Genomic DNA, 15,121 nt, shown 5'->3' on the forward strand with positions numbered 1-15,121 from the left:
CTTGTATATTAACAGTCCCATTGATCAAAGCTCAGCAGTGGAATGTGGCTATCGCAGGCAAGGAGGTACTGTGTGTTTTGCAAATGCTACTTGTCAAGAGACCCTCTATATGAAGACAGGAACCTCAGCCTTTAGCCCTAGCCCTGGATGCTATGTCTTGGCCCTGGAAAAAGCACTAGTCATGTGCAAAAAGGGAATAAAGATATTTAAACTCAGCCACAGATTTTATTATGAAATGAAGTGCTTCACCTATGACAATGCAATTGTACTCATTGTGTTGCCCTTCACAACAACAACAACTCCTCTGACTTCTTCCCTGCACATGGTGTAAGTCTCAGCTTAGCAACAACTCCAAATCAAATCCCTCCCAAAACAGAGAGTACAAGTCTCTTGCCAATGAGGGATGCCAAGTGATTTCTTAAAATGTCGGTGAAACTCCAGAGAGCAGAGGAATGCAACGATATTTTTTTACCTGATTTACCCTTTCTGTTGATTTACACTGAAATAACAGCATTCCTTGCCAAAGAGATGATTTTATGTCTTTTTATATCATGCATTGAGAAACTAAGGAAAGCCCAATCAGGAAACTAAAGAGTCTCCTCTGCTAGAATCCTTATTATTTATGTATCCTTATATAGGTTGCCCAGAGAAGCTGTCGATGCCCCATCTCTGGAAGTGTTCAAGGCCAGGTTGGATGGGGCTTTGGGCAACCTGGGCTAGTGGAGGGTGTCCCTGCCCCTGGCAGGGGGCTTGGAACTAGATGGGCTTTGAGGTCCCTTCCAACCCAAACCATTCTATGATTCTGTGATTCTATGATTCTATGATTCTATTTCTTTCTTCATTATTTTTACAACATCTTGTGAAATTAGAACCAAGGAAAAACAGGTCCCTAGGAAATTCTCAATGGAGAGGAGAGGAAATTTCTGAAGTTCAAATTTCGGAAGAAACTTTCTGTCTGGGTATATTACCTCAGGCACGTAAAGCACCTCAGGAGCCTGCTGTGAGAGACTGCAGAGTCTCCATCACTGTAGGTCCTTCAGAACAAGCCAGACAAATGTCTGTGAAGTTGTTCTGCTTGGAGCAGAGGCAGGGATGAGAGATCAGTGATTCTCAGTACTTTTTTTACTAAAGGATTGCCTTTTGAAACAAATCCACCTGTCATCCTGTATGGAACAGTCACAATGTTTTCTACTAATAGGTGAAACTGGAAATTTGGTTACTGGTTTTATCTTCCCCTACCACACACTCAATTTATTTGCTTGCTGATTTGCATAAGAAGGTGTTGTATGACTTGGCTCCTTCAAAAGCTACCTTCTGAAGTCTTGAGGATAGCCAGCAGACATCAGTGAGTAGTGAAGGATCACCAGATAACAGTATTCTCTTTGCTAGGACTTCATGACTACTGCCAAAGCGCTACTGCAGGGTTGATGATACTGATCAGTCCATCAAAGTGTTTTGAACCTGCCAGCTTCACTTAGCATCATCCAATGGAACAATTTCCAAGTTCCCATCTACCTTTATTTTTAAGGCCTTCCAAAGCACTCATTAAAGCCCAATAATTGCTGGTAGTGACCCCACAGTTGTTTCCATCTGCTAGTCTTAGCATGGTATACAGAGAAGAAGCTGGGCAGTAGCAACCCAACTATCTGTGAAGAGCTGTCCAGAAGAACTACCTCTAGTGCAATGGTAATAACTAGTAACCTTGTCAACTACCTTAGCAGAGTGGTCAATCATTGGATGAGCCAACAAGTAATCCACACTCATTGCAAATACAATGATCCTGCAAAGACCTGTATCCGTACTTGCCTTTGTGTAGGAAGATCTTTCCAGTTAAACACAGCATTATATGCTCTCCAGAATTAGATATCTGCTTATAGGGAATGTAGTATGTTGATCTAGGGAAGCACTTGCCTCTTCTTAACTTGCCTCATGTATTCAGTGAGGATGGTGTCGTGGTTTAGGCCCAGCCGGTAGCTGGGTGCCACGCGGCCGCTCACTCACCCCTCCCCCAGCAGGATGGGAGAGGAGAAGTGTAACAAAAGGCTTGGGTTGAGATAAGGACAGGGGGAGATCACTCACCAATTACCGTCACGAGCAAAACAGACTGAATGTAGAGAGGAGATTCATCTAATTTATTACTAGGCAAAACAGAGTAGAGCAATGAGAAAATAGAATCAAGTCTTAAAACACCTCCCCCCACCCCTCCCATCTTCCCGGGCTCAACTTCACTCCCGGCTTCAACGTCCTTGCCCCTCAGCTGCACAAGGGGGCAGGGAATGGGGGTTGCGGTCAGTTCAGCACACATTGTCTCTGCCGCTTCTTTGTCCTCAGGGGGAGGACTCCTCTCAACATTCCCCTGCTCCAACATGGAGTCTCTCCTACGGGCTACAGTCCTTCACGAACTGCTCCAGCGTGGGGTCTCTCCCACAGGGTCACAAGTCCTGCCAGCAAACCTGCCCTGGCGTGGGCTCCCCTCTTCACAGGTCTACCGGTCCGGCCCGGACTTGCTCCAGCGTGGGCTTCCCATGGGCCACAGCCTCCTTCAGGTGCCTCCACCTGCTCCGGCATGGGGTCCTCCACGGGCTGCAGGTGGAATCGCTACACCCCCTCATCCTTCCTCCATGGGCTGCAGGGGACAGCCTGCCTCACCATGGCCTTCACCACGGGCTGCAGGGGGATCTCTGCTCTGGCGCCTGGAGCTCCTCCTCCCCCTCCTTCTGCACTGACCTTGGTGTCTGCAGAGCTTCTTACATCTTCTCACCCCTCTCTCTGGCTGCAAAAGCTCTCTCTCTCTAACTGTTTTTCTACTTCTTAAATATGTTATCACAGAGGCGCTGATTGGCTTGGCCTTGGCCAGGGGCGGATCCATCTTGGAGCCAGCTGGCATTGGCTCTATCAGACACAGGGGAAGCTTCTAGCAACTTCTCACAGAAGCCACCCCTGTAGCCCCTCCCGCTACCAAAACCTTGCCACACAAAACCCAACACAGATGGACAGATGTCCTCTTCTAGGTCTAGCTGTCCCAGGGGACTAGATCACCACCTCTATTTATACATCACTGCTTTTCTGTTGGAAGTTACTGCTGCCACTCATCTGCCAGCAACACAGCTCCTGTGAAAACACCCTTATCTGCCTCAAGCAAGATCAGCCAGGTCACTTCAACACTGTGAGCCAGTTCCTTGAGCTTCACAACTGATTTTCTCTCTAAAGCAGATGAGTGAGCATTCCCAAATACCACTCCACTGGCAGAACAGGGGTGGAGATATTCTCTTCCACTTGGACAGGTGGGTCTGCATGACAATGTTGATTTGTAGCTGAATTCCCCAAGAAGGAATATGCATTCACAGTAATCAGGATGGACAACAAAATTGCTGAGGTCCTTGTACTGCAGAGAAATTCTTCCCATGCTAGAATGGGTGGGGTGAGCAACCAAATTACCAACTCTGAGACAGGCACAGATACATATTTGAAAAGTCTCTTTCCGCTTATCGTATGGCAGAAGATGCCAAATACAGGCATTCACTGACACTTTAGACACACGAGGGTATCCCACCTGGCCTCCAGCAAGGCGCAGGTCTTCCACAGGTCCTGCATTGTATCTGCCAGCCCCACATGGGTATCTCAGATACTACAGAGCCTCTCAGATCTGATCAAACTTAGATAACTCACTGATGCCCTAAGTGACCAAAGTAACACATGATAGCTGGTATGGACCTGAAGCATGTGAGCACAGGTCTGAAGCTCAGCCTTTGAAATCACAGCCTCCCAAAACACCATCCAAACTCTCTTGCTAACTTGCAAAAAGTTCATTGCCCTTTCAGCCCTATTTCCTCTGAAAATCTAAGCTATGCAATGACACAGTCTAACAGCCCTCACTTGCAGAATTCATTTTTTTCTCTCCTGGTCAAGATGCATTTTACAAGCTGAAACTCATGTGGTTGATTTCATTCAGCATGAGTTAAAAATCAAGTACGGTACGACTGAGACGGTAGGCAGAAAAACTTTCCTCCGAGCCTGAAATACTCTGAATTACTCAGACTGGCATGCGTCCAGGACACTGCGTTAACTCCGCTGTTCCTGTGAAATGCCTTGTTAGCACAGCTATGGGGATGTCAGCTTTGAACCTGTCCCCAGGCAGTAGCACCCAGCTCAGGAGGGTGCTGGTGCTTTCCTGGCTTAACACCTCCAACAACTGGCTTGCTCCTTAGTAGCAGTCTCCCACAGAGCTGAGACGCAGCCATGGGCATGCTGCAGGGATGGGTGCAATAAATACAATTTTAGCAAAAACTGCCCTGTGTGTTGATACTGACAGTTAAGAGGGGACAAGCCAACCCCAGCCACCGGATGCTGCCAAACAACGACCGCCTTAAAACCTACCTGCTCCATGATGCTGTAGTCTGCCATCAGCTTCTCTTCCAGGTACCTTGCCATCAGCTCCGAGTCAGGCTGCCCTGCCGAGGTGGAGAAGCCCCAGCAGAGCCACAGCCAAAGGATCATGGTGGAGGGGGAGTGCTGGCCGGGGCTCCCTGCCCCGAATGTGAGAGGAAAGCCCCACTGCCTGCAGCTGGTGCCTGTGCTGCCAGACAGGCTGCGAGGAGGCTGACAGGAGACGAGATGACCCACCCTCTTCTCCTCCTTCCCAGCTCGGGACCGGCCCCTTTTCCACTCGGGGCGGCTTCCTGTGCTGCCAGGGGCTGGCGGGGGATCCCTGCAGGGTTTCCATCCTGCAGCTACTCCCCTCAGCCAGGGGTCTCATGGGCATGAGCCACCACCATGCCCCTCTTGACGCCGCCCTCAGCCTCAGCCCCCATCTCACCTCGCGTGCCAGGGCTCCGTGAGGTGCTGCCACCTGTCGCTTTGTCACCAGCAGCACCCCAGCACCATGGTGACCCTCAGCAGGGGGTAAGGCTGAGCAGACATTTCCTCCACCTGGGTGGGCACTGAGACGGGGCCTAAGATGGCTGCTGCCACACAGCACCTGCCTGAGGGGATGGTGCCCAGCACTGGTGGGAGCTGGAAGAACACACTGGGCTGCCGGGGTATCTCCTCACGTGGTCAGCCATGGACACAGGCAGGCCTGAATGGCTTATGCCATGGTACGTATGAAAAAGCATGCTCCTACCTTCTCCCCAGTCTGGAGAGCCCTGGTCTGTTTGTGAAAGCTGCCCCGGGGCCTGCCATCCTGAAGCAGGGCAGGGCTCCCTCCACACCCTTGCCTTGGCACCCCGTCCAGCAGCCAGGTGCCTCCCCGCCGGCAAAGGCAGCCGAGACCCATACTACCACTCCTCTCTCTTGTCATCTGGACTCCGATTCTCAGCTGGGCAAAACTGGGATGAGCCTCCTGCTCTTCCCTCCCTTTCCCAGAGGCAGAGCCCTCTCCTCCCTGGCCAGCCCCAGGGTGAAGGCAGCCCCTGGCCAAGTCCCCACCAGGGACGTTCCCCAGGCGCAGCTGTGCCAGCTGGCACAGGCCAGCACATCTCATCCCCAGGCGTTCAGGAACTTGCATTTGCAGCACTCAGTTAAGCCCAGATCAGACACATTTATGCTACTTCATTTTTCTATGCCAGCAGTAACTTCTTAAATCCAGCAGACCCAAATTTCCTCTCTTTTTGTTTGTTCGGGGAGTTTTTTTGCAGATTCTAGATGCTGCACGCACAAACCTGTCAGGATTCAAACCACTGTATTTTCCTTTTCCTTACCGGCACTGGGTCATGAGGGACTGAAGCTGTTTTCCTTCAGCTCCAGTCCATAGCAGTGACAGTCCAGAGAGTGTCTCAATGTCTCTCCAGCCTTGCCGGGATGTATCAACACACCCTTGGGCCACTGGAGTTTCTCCTTCTGGACAGACACCTGTGCACCCACCTGAAAGCATATGTCCACTAAAAGCATATATCCTGGGAGCACTCCAAATCTAGCATGTGTAATGGAGGAGCAGGAAGGTGCTTGCTGCCCATACAGAAGGGATGAGAGGAGCTGGAGTAAAGAGAAGGGACAGCAAAGTAGACACCTTTGGAACTCCCCTTTAGCAAATCAGTGGCCCAGGCTTAGACTGTGGCCACACTGTGGTCACACACATGCCCCTTGTGGCATTGCCAACAGGAGGGAAGAAATCAAACTCCTGGCCAGCCCCTTTCCTGCTGGAACCACTCCACCATGGGCAGGTACAAGGGCCTCTGGAGTGGCCACATCCCCGATGGGAGCTGTAGAGCTGGGCAGCATGGCAGGGAATGACGAAGGGCTTATGTGGCTGGAGAGGAGATGATGGTGGGAGAAAGCTGGAGGGAGGCTGGGGCAAGATGCTTCAGGCCCCCAGAGGCACCCCAAACGGTTGCTGTGCTGATCTGGTCCCTGCCAAAAGATGGTCAAGGCATTACTCTCAGGTCCTCACCATTTCAAAGGGCGATGGAAGAGAACTCAGCAATCCAGTTGGGGTTCAAGAAAGACTTCAAAGCAATGGTTCAGGCTGAGACCTGGTTTAAGGGCACACAAAAAATGTTTTGAAGTATTTTTCAGCTGCATCTAGTTTATTCCAGCTTCTGCATGTCTTGTCCAGCTCAGAGAAGAACGAGCACACGTCCGAGCTCCAGATGAAGGGGGGCTGCAGCCTCCCCTGCCCTCACTACTGGCATTAGGATGGGCTGCTCCTCAACCTGCTCTGTCCATGTTTCACTAGAGGCCACGGCTGAATAAAAGTCTTGTAGCTCTCCAGCATATGCTTAGAAATGCTGGAAACTGGCATTTAAAACAATACATATAGGACGATTTTCCTACTGTTTTGGAAAACCTAGAGGAAACCAAGGCACCTCTATAAAAGCAAGTCAAAACTACCATGATAACCCTAGAGGTAACAGTAGAGCCTGGGCAGGATGGGGAGATGTTTACCAGTTTGAAATAACCATTGGGCAGTCAGGAAGCATTTGGAGAAACATCCAGATCTCGCTGGCTATCTTTCTTTGCTTCCTGATCAGTATTCAGCTTGTTTCTAGAACCACTCTGCTTCTGCCATTGCACAGGTGAGGAGCTGAGGGCCAGAGTAAATCAAAACAGTGAGACAGTGCAAAGGTAATGCAATAAAGCTGATCCTAGGCACATCACAGGACCCTAGAGCAGGTACAGAATAACTAACGGGCATGAGAGAATCAGCTGGGAAAAGCACTGACCTTCCCAAAGTGATTAGGAGCAGCCAGTTCTGCTCATGCTCTCCTCAGCAAGGCCACATGAGGACACAGCATGTAACTAAATAAGACCAAAGTGTGTTTTAACATGGTTCAGGTGCGGTTAAGTTTGGTGAGTGAACATTAAGCCTCGGGTCTTGTTTGCTCACATTATCCCTTCTTCCCCCTCCTTGGAATAAGGTCTCCTGATTTTCGGCAGGGGGAGGAACACAGAAGGCGCTGTTCTGGGGATGTCATTGGAGACTGAGATAAGCAGTTACTCAGGTGTGTTCACATTAGACATGTTTCATGCTGACTTTTGCCGACTTAGCAAGATGAGCAGCTGTTCTTTGGGTGGGAGCTCAGCAAATTAAATTGCCTGGCATGCCTGCGGCCAGCATGAGCAAAGACATCAGAGAGAGGCATGATCTAACAACTGAGCTTCCACACACATTTCACCTGGAATGGATCGTGTTATGTCAAGGAATCTCTCTGTGTTGACATACAAACACATGCAGCTTGGTGATGTTCTGCCTTCACACATCTGCATCCTCCTGTTTTTCCATGCAAGGCTCACGGGTAGGACTAGTCTTCCTCATTTTCGCCATACGAGTTAAATAAACCCTGTGGGGAGTGTTGAAGCTAAAGAAAACCTTGTTGCCTTTTAGCTCAAGAGCGGGAGTTTTCCAGAGTCCAGACTGAAGCTGAGGGAACAAGATCAGAGCTGTATTTGGTCATAACATCAGTGCCATGGCTGCATGGATTCAGAAATTAAAGTCTTCCAGTTCTCTACTCTTCTAGGTAGAAGAATGGGACACCAGACACCCACCTCACACAGAGGCACCTACATTAAATGCCCAGCTTAACCAGGAACTAAATCTACCCACAGCACTAACGAACTGTAGAATTTGGTGGCTTTCAAAGCCAGTAATTTAGTCAAGCAATTGCCAAATGTCCCAAAGGGTTACACAGGCATAGACATAGATAAATGTCCAGAGATAAAGTTAATTGTAGTGAAGTTCAGGGAATTATATTAAATATTTTCTTTCAGGCCTTAATCTAATCAATCTCTGAAACATCTGGATAGGACCCAACGGTCCCCAGTTCTGACACTGTTTGGGAGGTGCCTGTGCTCCTGAAAGGGCTTATCTGGAGTCTCAGTGGCTGGTGATCTCCCTGTTGCCACTAGCTGTGTGCACTGTGGCCCAGCTGAGCATTTCAGAACTTCAAAATCTGGTACTATTCTGATTTGGGATGAATATTTTAAATATACCCAAATTCTCTGCCAAAGGGCCTCGGTGCTGGGGATGTCTGAGTCTGTCTGGGGAGCTTCTGTGAAACATGTGTTGAAGAAGTCATCTGGTCAGGCAGGCAGGTTGCCAGGCCCCGATACCTGAAGCAGCTCTGTAGAATGGCAGTATAAAGAGATTAAAGTTGACACAACAGGAAACCCTGTTTGGTATGTCCACATGCAGTTTCCTAGAATGATTGGTGTGTAGTGGGATGAATGTTAGGGCAGCAGGCACCCTGGGTAAGTGTGCTGTCTTGCAGGTTTCTTACCTGTATCACTGGAAATTTTCAGATAAGAAATTCAGTTTGGGAAGGGGAAACTGGTTATCTCATAAGAGACAGAAATTGTGAGCATTTCTCCCCAGGTGCAAGCCAAGATAACAGAATTTAATTATTCCAAGGAATGGACTCTGCCCAGCAGTAACTCCAAGTGCTTCAGGGAGGACAGTGCATGAAAACCTCCTTCCAGAGAAATCCTGCCCATGAGAGGACTAGTCACAAAACAGCCCAACAGACGCATACCACGAAACATCTTAGTGAGATCCTGTCCTCCCCGTTAAATTCTGGGGAAGTTCACCTACCCTGATAGCAAATGGTATGGCTCAGGGATCTTTCTGAGCATCCTCAGCACTTGTTCCTCCCATATACTGTTTATATACCTTCTCCTTGAGAAATTTCAGCTTTTTAGACTCTTTTGGATAGTATATTTGAGCAGTTCGTGCCATCTAGTGGTCACACTGATTTCGCAATCTCGTTATTTTTACCAGAAAAAATTAAGCCACATTTGGGTGGTTATGAGAGGACTGAAATAAGGGGTTACAAAATTAATGTTTAAAGTGAATTCTGTTCTAAAGGGACTTTTTCATCTCTTCAGAGCAGCAGTGATTAGCTTCCCGGCCCAGGGTCCCAGATATCTCCAGAAGACTTATCTTAAGGCTTAAGTTTCTGATGAGAAAGGGCTGGTGACTCTGAGCTAGGGGCACATGTGTGAACAGAACTCAGATTAGCAGGAAATTTCAAGCTGTAGTAGTTACCATCAACACAGCAGAGACTGCGTGCCCCATGCCTGCTGCCCTTGCAGTCCTGGATAATCCTTGTCATAGCCACAGCTCCACCTACACTCATGTTAGTGTTCCTAAGCTAAATTTAAGGTAGCTAACTTAAATACTGCTAGGACTACATGCACACAGGACTGAGCAAAATCCACCTAAGAGGCTGACTAAACACTGAGTCCAAGGTATATGGTTAGCTTGTCAATCCCTTTACGACATGATTTAAAGCCCACATGGATGTTTTATGTACCACAGAGTTGTAAGCCAGCCTCTTGTTTGAAGCAGTGTGCCTGGGATCTTCACACTGAGATTCCCCTCTGCTCAAAAAGCCTACAACGGTGATAAATGCTGAACAGCTCACTCCAGGACGTAGGAGTCACCTGATGAAGTATAGATGTCCCCAGAGCTGGTGTCCTCCTCTGAGCTCTCTTACTGGACTCCCTGTGCTGTACATGGCATTAATTAGACCCAGCAAGGGCAGGATTCAGCCCATTCTATGGTGAGGGCAGATAATTAAATTGAGTCAGCGCCATATGGTCAGAAAAAAATCTATTTATTTCCATGGACTAAAAAGGGAGACAAAGATGTACAGTAGGGTAAGCCCATCCCTCATTATGCTACTTATTGAAAAACCCTGCTCCCATCCTCCTCATTCTCCTGTACACTCCTCTCCTCTGTGCACATCACTTACCCCCACCTCCATAGGAAGCTGCACAGAAGATAACCTGGAGTAATACAGAGGAGGGGAAGGCTGGCCAGGTCATGCCATTTGGGCCCAAGGGATACAGAACTGCTTATCGAGTGACCTCTGCATCCAGAAACTGTCTCTTCAGGAGAAGCAATGTTGCATGCTCTACATGTGCACTGTCTGAGAGCTGAACCAGAGCTTAGGGAGAAAGTAATAAATAGGTGATGTGGGGAACCACTGTGTGGATGGCTCAATGCAAAAGCAAATGCATGTGCTGTGAAGGCTGTGTACTAGTTTGGGTACAGCCTACAGGCTCCTAAGCTTTCTAGAAAATCTGGAACTATGTCATCTCCAAGTTCAAGATCCAAGATTGCCCAAAAGATTAATTATTCCTCTTCCAGCATAACATCTGTGAAACAGTATATGGAGCTATCATGTGACAGGTTCAAAGTGATCATTCTGTGTATAGTTAAGGTGTGGAACTTCTCACAAGATGCTATGAATGCTAATTTTTTATTCAATCTCTTCAGAGGAGATGATAGGGTTTGGGAAAATAAATTAACTAAGGACTGCTAAATAAACGGAAACCATCTCCTGATCAGGATGTACCATATCTGCAAGTAACTATGGGTCTTTGGAAAATACCTTACATGCTTGCTCCAGTTCTTATCATAGAATCATAGAATGGTTTGGGTTGGAAGGGACCTCAAAGATCATCTAGTTCCAACCCCCCTGCTGCAGGCAGGGACACCCTCCACTAGACCATGTTGCCCAAAGCCTCATCCAACCTGGTCTTAAACACTTCCAGGGATGGGGCCTCCACAACCTCTCTGGGCAACCTGTTCCAGTGCCTTATGTTCTCCCCTAAGCTCCTTTGGCAGCTCTTACATGGCGGTGAGTTGAAAGGCCACTGCTTGTGTTCCTTCTGAACCTCTGAATGTAGTTTCAGGTCTCAGCCTGAAAAACAATCTGTTGAAAAGATGTGTAACAGCAGACTATGGCTGCAGAAATCTTTTCACAGAATCACAGAATTACAGGATGGTACGGGTTGGAAGGGACCTCTAGAGATCATCCAGTCCAACCCTCCTACTAAAGCAGGATCACCTAGAGCAGGTTGCACAGGATGGCGTCCAGGTGAGTTTTTGAATCTCTCCAGAGAAGGAGACTCCACAACCTCTCTGGGCAGCCTGTTCCAGTGCTCTGTCACCCTGAAAGTGAAAAAGTTTTTCCTGATATGCAGATGGAACTTCCTGTGTTCTAGTTTGCGCCCATTGACCCTTGTCCTGTCACTGGGCACCACTAAAAAGAGTCTGGCCCCATTCTCTTGATATCCCCCTCCCTTTAGATATTTATAAGTGTTGATGAGATCCCCTCTCTCAGTCTTCCAGGCTAACCAGCCCCAGCTCTCTCAGCCTTTCCTCATACGAGAGATGCTCCAGTCCTCTCATCATCTTTGTAGCCCTCTGCTGGGCTCTCTCCAGTAGTTCCCTGTCTTTCTTGGACTGGGGAGCCCAGAACTGGACACAGAACTCCAGATGTGGCCTCACCAGGGCAGAGTAGAGGAGGAGGATAACCTCCCTTGACCTGCTGGCCACGCTCTTCTTAATGCACCCCAGGATACCATTGGCCTTCTTGGCCATGAGGGCACATTGCTGGCTCATGGAGAAGTTGTTGTCACCCAGGACTCCCAGGTCCTTGTCCGCAGTGCTGCTTCCCAGCATGTCAACCCCTAACCTGTACTGGTGTCTGGGGTTGTTCTTCCTGAGGTGCAGGACCCTACACTTGCCCTTATTGAATTTCATTAGGTTCCTCTCCGCCCAGCTCTCTGGCCTGTCCAGATCTCGCTGAATGGCAGTGGAGCTTTCTCGTGTGTCGGCCACTTCTCCCAGTTTTGTATCATCAGTGAATTTTCTGAGGGTACACTCTGTCCCCTCATCCAGGTCATTGATGAATATGTTGAATAAGACTGGACCGAGCACTGACCCTTGGGGCACATCACTAGCTACAGGCCCCCAACTAGACTCTGTGCTGCTTATCACAATCCTCTGGGCTTTGCCATTCAGCCAGTTCTCAACTCACCTACTGACCACTCATCCAACCCACGCTTACTAAGCTTGCCTATGAGGATGTTATTAGAGATGGTGTCAAAAGCCTTGCTGAAGTCAAAGTAGACACATCCACTGCTCTCCCTTCATCCACCTAGCCAGTCGTGCCATCACAGAAAGCTATCAGATTGGTCAGGCATGATTTCCCCTTAATGAATCCATGTTGACCACTCCCAATAACCTCCTTCTCCTCCACTTGCTTATTGATGACCCCCAGAATAAGCTGTTCCATCACCTCGCCAGGGATGGAGGTGAGGCTGACTGGCCTTTAGTTTCCTGGGTCCTCCTTCCTGCCCTTTTTGAAGGCTGGAGTGACATCATTGGCTTTTACTGAAACATAACATAGGATAAGATAACAGAATATAATTGATATGATATGATATGACATGATATGATATGATCTTGTCTGCTGTTTTGTCACTGGATCCACAGAGTAATTCAGTCTTTTCCACTGAGGTTGCTCAGATGTCTGCAAATTTCCTTTCTTCCTGGAGGAGTGGAAGGGGTACTCCAGCTACTTCCCAGGGAAACCTGCTTCCTCCCTTCTTTCCCTCTACTGCCTTGCTGGCTTACTTTATCCAGTCTCTTGAAGTATCCAAAGAGGCAGGGAGGACAAAACAGTTTCAAAAGCACCCAGGAGCCATACAACATGCATCTGAAAATATCATCAGATGTTTTCACATGAATAACTTTGAAAAACTAGAGCTATCCCACCACCAGCTATGATCCTTTCCCAGCTAGAGTGGAAAAGGGTATTCGTGTGGGTCAGGATCCAGCCCAAAGGTCTCTGCCGACCCCTGGGAGATGGCTGGGTGGGCAGGCCCTTGGAAAAGCACACTGTTGCTGCCTCCATTGCTCTGAGAACCAGTCTTCACCTCATTTACTATAAACAAACAAGCTAAGAGTGAGTTCTTGCTTTGATCTTTCGAAGTTTTGCATACTCCAAGGTCTGCGCCTAGCAGGAAATTAGTCAAACATCATGGGAAGCTACAAAAGCAAGAAGTGAGCCTATCCAAGCCTGAGCTGTTATCGAGGGCAGAGGCGAGTGAAGACACTGTTTGGATAACCCTTGCTCAGGCACCACAGCTCAGACTTGCGTTGCAAGGCAAATATTTACCTATGGCCTAAACAAAGTCAGCGTTTCAAAACTGTGTTCAACATACTGCATAAACCTGAGCTGTTTCCTTGAACTTGTCTCAGAGAAGTAAAGATCTTGTGTCTACTACCTATGCGGGCTGTTCTTAGGAGACAAGCAGGAAGAAAATGAAGCATCTGATCTGCTTCTTGGTTTTGTTCCTCGTTTCTGCAGTAGGAAGCTTTGATCTTGTTATCGACGAAATCCCAGATGTGAGTATTTCAAGGCAGGGCCTAGGTCTCCTTTCCATGCTGAAGTCAACATCAAAGCTGCAGCTGACTTCGGTGGGAGCAGAACTGGGTCATTGCTTCATAGCTCTGCTTGTATCTCACGAATTCTCTTCTACTTTTATCTGTAAATGGGATTGTTCTGATAATTGGTTTTCACCTGTCATTCATAGAGTTGCTTTTTTAATGTTATTAAATTTGGGATTTAATTTAAACCAAATTTAAACCCCTGGACTCAAGTGAACTTAGATTTGGGTGTCTACACCCATTCCCACTTTGCAGTGTGTATTGCAATATTTCTGTGAATAGAACAGGGATGGTGTGAAACTTTCTTTTCCTTTGTGAGACTCATGAAAAGAATTACTGAGTGGGGATATGCTCTTTTTTTTTTTTTTTTTTTTTTTTCTTCTTAGAGCACTTTTCATGACATGGCAAGATTTTTATCCTGAGTTTGTAATTCCTAGGAAAAATATTCCAGACCTGTGGTCCTTTCTAACCATAGACGCTGTATCAGTTGAACATTGATGTGCTTAAACAATTGAAGTTAATTTTGTGCAAACCTTTGTGTGTATGCTATCATATAAGCTGGAGAGAAGCTCATGAACTTAAACTTCTTTATCGCCATAAATTAAAATTCTAACAAACTTTAAGAGTATTGCTGTGGTGTAAGAACCCCACTTCTAATTGAATCCGTGCTTGCACTTGGAAAAGACGTGATGTTCCTTTGCTGTCAATGGGACAAATCAAGTTCTCAGGTATATTAGTATAAAACCAGAGATAGTTTCTACTGGTTTGAGCAGAAATTCTCTGAACTTACTGGTTTAAGTGATATCAGTATTTGAAATGCTGTAGTTACCATGGCTGGACCCATCCTGATGATAATCTGCCTCTTTATGGTCACTTCAGTGTGTTAAATATTACTCCTTGTTTCAGAAGGAAAGGTTGCAAAATGATAGTAAAAGTCATGGTCTTAAAAGAGTATATAGAGCTAGCTGTCCACAGAGGGAAAATGGATGTGTGAAGATGCAGCATTTGCTCCCCATTTGCACCAAGGGGAGGTAAATTCCCTTTGGAACTCTATTAGAGTGCTAATCGATAATAAATCAAGTGATAAATCAAACAGTAAGGCAGCAGTAACACCTCTTTCTTTCTTTCTTTCTTTCTTTCTTTCTTTCTTTCTTTCTTTCTTTCTTTCTTTCTTCCTGTTTCTTCTCTAGGAAGTGGAAAACCTGATTGACCTAGAAATTGATGGATTTCCTTCAACCTCCAAGACGAGAAATGGCAGGTACCAGGTATGGTACCCAGAAATGCTGCAAAAAAAAAAGGGAAGTAAGAATGCCTGGAAGCGGTCTCTAGGTGGCTTGTTCCATGTCAAGGGCTGTGTGTGTGCAATCAAGTGGGACCAGTGGGTCTTTATAAGCACTGAGACCTCCCTGTCTCTTGTTGGGATAAGAACTGTGACTATCCTTT

The 15,121-nt window shown here is 47.4% G+C and overlaps 2 protein-coding genes across 2 annotated transcripts in view; one reads left to right on the forward strand and one right to left on the reverse strand.

The window, feature by feature from the left end:
• The window catches only part of ITIH5 (inter-alpha-trypsin inhibitor heavy chain 5), a 54,090-nt gene extending 49,464 nt beyond the window's left edge, over positions 1-4,626 (reverse strand). The window contains exon 1 of the mRNA XM_054808011.1: positions 4,378-4,626. Within this exon, the coding sequence (XP_054663986.1) occupies positions 4,378-4,497 (120 nt within the window). The 5' untranslated portion in view covers positions 4,498-4,626. The remainder of the gene's footprint in view (positions 1-4,377) is intronic.
• An 8,818-nt stretch (positions 4,627-13,444) lies between these two features.
• The window catches only part of ITIH2 (inter-alpha-trypsin inhibitor heavy chain 2), a 28,564-nt gene continuing 26,887 nt past the window's right edge, over positions 13,445-15,121 (forward strand). Inside the window, exons 1-2 of the mRNA XM_054818873.1 lie at positions 13,445-13,636; positions 14,869-14,943. Coding sequence (XP_054674848.1) covers positions 13,553-13,636; positions 14,869-14,943 — 159 coding nt within the window. The 5' untranslated portion in view covers positions 13,445-13,552. The remainder of the gene's footprint in view (positions 13,637-14,868; positions 14,944-15,121) is intronic.

Source organism: Grus americana, chromosome 1 (assembly GCF_028858705.1).
Source record: "Grus americana isolate bGruAme1 chromosome 1, bGruAme1.mat, whole genome shotgun sequence".
NCBI lineage: Eukaryota > Metazoa > Chordata > Aves > Gruiformes > Gruidae > Grus > Grus americana.